Source organism: Epinephelus moara, chromosome 24 (genome assembly GCF_006386435.1).
Source record: "Epinephelus moara isolate mb chromosome 24, YSFRI_EMoa_1.0, whole genome shotgun sequence".
NCBI lineage: Eukaryota > Metazoa > Chordata > Actinopteri > Perciformes > Serranidae > Epinephelus > Epinephelus moara.
The window spans coordinates 49380705-49385888 of NC_065529.1; the positions used below are offsets into that span (position 1 = coordinate 49380705).

The 5184-nt window shown below is 40.8% G+C and overlaps 1 protein-coding gene across 4 annotated transcripts in view; it reads right to left on the reverse strand.

Moving 5' to 3' along the window:
* Positions 1-607: 607 nt before the first annotated feature.
* Positions 608-5184, reverse strand: part of ssuh2.1 (ssu-2 homolog, tandem duplicate 1) — a 23712-nt gene continuing 19135 nt past the window's right edge. For all 4 annotated transcript variants that reach the window (XM_050037711.1, XM_050037713.1, XM_050037710.1 and 1 more), the window contains exons 9-12: positions 4298-4390; positions 4072-4177; positions 3154-3261; positions 608-1395 (exon numbers count right to left, since the gene is read on the reverse strand). In XM_050037711.1, coding sequence (XP_049893668.1) covers positions 1261-1395; positions 3154-3261; positions 4072-4177; positions 4298-4390 — 442 coding nt within the window. In that variant the 3' untranslated portion in view covers positions 608-1260. The remainder of the gene's footprint in view (positions 1396-3153; positions 3262-4071; positions 4178-4297; positions 4391-5184) is intronic.

The following is a 5184-nucleotide window of genomic DNA, read 5'->3' on the forward strand; positions in this document are numbered from 1 at the left end:
ACATACATACATATATATACATATATATGTATACATATATGTTGGAATCAACGATGCATGCAGTTATCATTTAAATGTTCAGTGAAACATGTTTTGTTTTATCTCTAAGGTAACGGATACATGAGCAAGAGCACGACTGTCCTTACAATGCCAGTCTATGTTTTCAGCACGTGAGTCAGTAGTGATGGGCAGAACTGAACGAACAGGTCTTATTGAACGACTCTTTCTAGTGTCCAGTATGTCCCTGGTCAGCCTGTCGAACGTCCGAGTGCTCATGAATTCATAATGTCGTTTAAGAGAGTGAAACAAAGATACTGACTGAAGAGCAAAGACTCAAGTCAAAAACTCATTGTTTTCTATTTTTGGACCCTTCATTAGGTGAGCTGTTGGAATGTATATATATATATATATATATATATATATATATATATATATACCGTTTGCTTATTATTTGCTCAACAGAAGAAGCAGCAGAAATGCAGGCTGACCACAGTGGGACCACAAGTTATGGAGGATCAACAAACAAGTAGCATGAACACAGTAACCCTCAAAGCTTTTCAGATTGTTTCAAATAAAGTTTCTACATGTTCCTCTCACAGAGACTCAGACACTGCAGGATGATAACATGATAAAACTTTATTATTATTTATTATTTTTAGAAAAGATGAGTGAATATTTGCTGAGACACCAGCATCTGGATGGATTTTTATACAGACATTTTAATGCATAAACACATGAACTGAAAGCAATAAAACATCTGCCTCACACATACCAAGAAAAATATCTTCACTAAAATAGAAATATATATAATCTAAATATCCACTTATGTATCACAACAGGCTGTAAAAATGACGCCCCGTATCAGAAGCTGCAGTTGTGTGATTTATTACTGTGACACCAAGTCTTTATCTTATCTCAGGAAACATACTGGCAGTGACCCGTGACAGTCTGGAGTTTGGTTTGTAGCTTTAAGAGTTTGTTTCCTGTCCTGAGGAGTACTGTATCTTATATGTAAAGGTTTAAGCACAACCGTGAGGCTTAGCTTGGTCATTAAAGCACCATACGATCACACACTGAAGGCAAGTTGAACAATTAGTACGGACGATTAATGTGGTAACACTAACAGTTAATATCACTACAATAGATTTCTGGTGAATACATGTTGGTACATTGAATTGATTATTCAGCTTTTCCCACCTGCTGCCCTCTCCCACCTTCAGTATACAACCCAAGCTAAATATAAGTGTGTCTGCATGTTCCTTATAAAATAGTACACGCAGTGGGATATTTGGAAGCAAAGACTTTGTTCTCCACTCCATAGACGAAGAAGCTGTAGTCTTTCCCACTGTAGGTATAATAAGCGTGAGTCAGAGGCACCAGCTCGATGGTCTGACGCTACAGAGAGGAAGAAACAAACAGTCATGAGATTAGTATCATTTTTATTTACGGAGAGAAATGTAAAGGAAAAAAATCAGCATTGTTAAAAATAGGTCTGCATGTCCTGTCTCAATCTGTCACACTGTTTGTTCAGTTACTGTTAATGTCACATATATCTCAGCTTAATGTGATGTTACGAAAAAGTTTTCCTTCACTATGTGGCCATTTTGTGTTTCTCTGTGGTCCTTTTGCATCTCTTTGCCATCCCTTTGCATCTATTAGTGATCATTTTGAATCTCTCTGGGGCTTTTTGCATCTCTCCATGGTCCCTTTGCATCTCTCTGTGGTCCCTTTGCATCTCTCTGTGGTCTGTTTGCATCTCTTTGTTGTCCCTTTGTATCTCTTGGTGGTCTTTATGCATCTCTCTGGCATCCCTTTGCATCTCTTCACGGTCATTTTGCATCTCTTTGTCTTTGTCTATCTCTGGGTGGTCTTTTTTTTTATCTCTCTGTGGTCTTTTTACATCTCTTGGTGGTCCCTTTGCATCTCTCTGTGGTGCCTTTGCATCTCTTGGTGGTCTTTTTGTGTCATTTTGTTGTCCCTTTGCATCTCTTGGTGGTCTTTTTGTGTCCCTTTGTTGTCCCTTTGCATCTCTTGGTGGTCTTTTTGGATCTTTCTTTCATCCCTTTGCATCTCTTGGTTGTCTTTATGCATCTCTCTATGCTCTTTTTGCATCTCTTGATGGTCATTTTTGATCTCTCTTTCGTCCCTTTGCATCTCTTGGTGGTCTTCTGCATCTCTTGGTGGACATTATTATGCTCTTTGTAGTCTTTTTGCAACTCTCTGTGGTCCCTTGACATCTCTTCACGGTCATTTTGCATCTCTTTGTCTTTGTCTATCTCTGGGTGGTCTTTTTTTTTTATCTCTCTGTGGTCTTCTTACATCTCTTGGTGGTCCCTTTGCATCTCTTGGTAGTCTTTTTGCATTTCTCTGTGGTCCTTTAACATCTCTTGGTGGTCCCTTGACATCTCTTGGTAGTCTTTTTGCAACTCTTTGTGGTCTTTTCGCATCTCTCTGCGGTCCCTTCGTATCTCTTGGTGGTCTTTTTGTGTCCCTTTGTTGTCCCTTTGCATCTCTTGGTTGTCTTTATGCATCTCTCTGTGCTCTTTTTGCATCACTTGGTGGTCTTTTTGGATCTTTCTTTCGTCCCTTTGCATCTCTTGGTGGTCATTATTATGCTCTTTGTAGTCTTTTTGCAACTCTCTGTGGTCCCTTGACATCTCCTGGTAGTCTTTTTGCAACTCTTTGTAGTCTTTTTGCATCTCTCTGTGGTCCCTTTGCACCTCTCTGTGGTCTTTTTGCATCTCTTTGTGGTCCCTTTGTATCTCTTGGTGGTCTTTATGCATCTCTCTGACATCCCTTTGCATCTCTTCACAGCCATTTTGCATCTCTTTGTCGTCCCTTTGCATCTCTTCATGGTCATTTTGCATCTCTTTGTCGCCCCTTTGCCTCTATTAGTGATAATTTTGAATCTCTCAATGACCTTTTTTCATCTCTTGGTGGACAGTTTCCAGGTAAAGCCCAGGGCCTGTGCCCTGTAGCCCTGCTCAGTAATCCACCCATGTGTCCAGGTAGGATGACAAAAATACTTTACTTTGTTTGACACAATACAGGGGCACTGGCAGTCAGTAGTCAGGGTATAAAACTACATCTCTGCATCACCCAATTATTTACACAGTTGTTTTGAATGAACAAGTTGTACATGTTGGATTTTACCTGTTGCAGGATGCGGCTGGTGGAACTGAAGCGATTGAGGTGTTCGTTAATGGTTTTCTTAGAAATATCACAGATCTCCTGATCGGGGAACCCCTGGATGGGGTACACCTGGCAGGACAGAGAGGAGGAAACTCAGACAATCAACTCATGGAGCACATAAACTTATATTCTATCAAATGTATTCATCCACACATCTCCAAGAGACACGGATGTTGTTGTTTTTTAAGCAACAATGTGTTTTTTCTCTCTGGAGTGGTTTGAGAAGCATCATCCCAACAGCCATTCAAATCAAACAAATCTGAGACTGTCTACATGTTGTGAACTTATTATAAGTCCCTTCTTTACACCTACTTTGCATTTTTATTACAAGGGTAATTGACAGTAATTTACGGCCGCTGTTGTTCTTCTTTGAGTTAGCTGCTAACTGCTATCAGTTACTTTTTAAATCTGCCAGCAGTGGGTTGCACACTTGACACATCATCAAAACGTCACACCTGTGCTGCCCATGATCCCGTCCTGCCGGTGTTCAAGTTAATATAGACATCCCTTTGGTGCTATTACTACCTCTGATGCTGCCTTTAAGGTGAGACAACTCTGTCCCCTCATTCTGCGACTGTACATTTTACACGGCATGGTGAGGCGGAGTAATGGTGTGGAATTCATACCTTGAAGAGGCGGTGTAAAAAGGCCTAGAATGATGCTATGAGAGCAGTGAGAGTGAACCAGAATATTAAAGTTACAGCTGGACAGATAAACGTGAGCTGAGACTCACTGTAAAGCTCCGTAAAACTGAGAGGAGCTGCAGATTCAGCTGATGACAACACATTGCCATGTTGTTTAAATATATTCATAATAAAAGCAAAAATGATAGCCACTTTTACGTCCCTATTTAAAAGACAACAAGTGTTTTGTTTTTACCAAAAGACTCTCATCGACGAAGAAAGGATCTCCTGTCACCTTCTCAAACTTCTTGTCAGGGAAGTCAGGCTGGCGGTCTGGAATGAAATCAGTTACGTCGTTCTTCCTACACACACACACACACACACACACAGACAACAGGAACAAATGAAGCAGAAGAGGAAATTTAGACAGCTTTTGTGTGGAAATGTGTCAGCATGCGTGTGTGTGTCAAGCTTTGACGTACCATGTCACAGTGAGCTGGATGAAATGCAGCAGGTTTTGGCTGCCGTGACAAACAGAGCAGGTCTTGTAGCCGTGGCCGTGACAGGACAAACACCTGCAGGATTGACAAAGAGATGAAAGATGTGGTTCAAATATTCTGCAGCTTCTTCTCACGTCAACATCACAGTGAAACATGAAAAAACAAGTGACAGAGTTGGTGCAAAAGAAACAAGCAGAGCTGTCATAGCTGAGACAGAAGTAAGTGTGAAACTGAAATGGTAAGTCGCAAGAACAAAGTGTAGAAACATAAGGAATACAGATGCTGATGAGACATTCACCATCAACATCAAAACACCATGTGAGGAGATCATTGACTGAATAAAGAGGTGGACGTAGTATCCGGGTCTGAAAAGTGAAGCCACTACCAAGTGCTTTAAACCTGCATTCTTTCAAATGGCCAGCAGGGGGCAACTCCACTGGTTGTAAAAGAGAAGTCTGATTGTTTAGAAATGATCCGACTTCTCACTTGACTGGTCTCAATCACCAGTTTCAAGTCTTCTTCAAAACAGCATGTTGGTCATTTTGGTAATTATGATAGTGTTTAGAGTAAAATAGGCTATAAAGCATTTGTATGCTTTGAGGTTTGGCTACCTTGTGACTGACAAGTCACTACCATGGCAACCTGTCAGTCAGGATAAAGGCGTAGTGATGCCTATCCTCCTCAGCTCCACCCTCTGTTCCAGATATGGTGGTCACTAGGGGTGGGCAATATGGCCCTGAAATAATACCATGATATTTCAGGGTTGTTTTTTTTCCGACAACAATATTCTTGACAATTTGACAAATTAATCTTAGCATATAATGACGAAAACTCTGTGTGTGTGTGTGTGTGTGTGTGTGTGTGTGTGT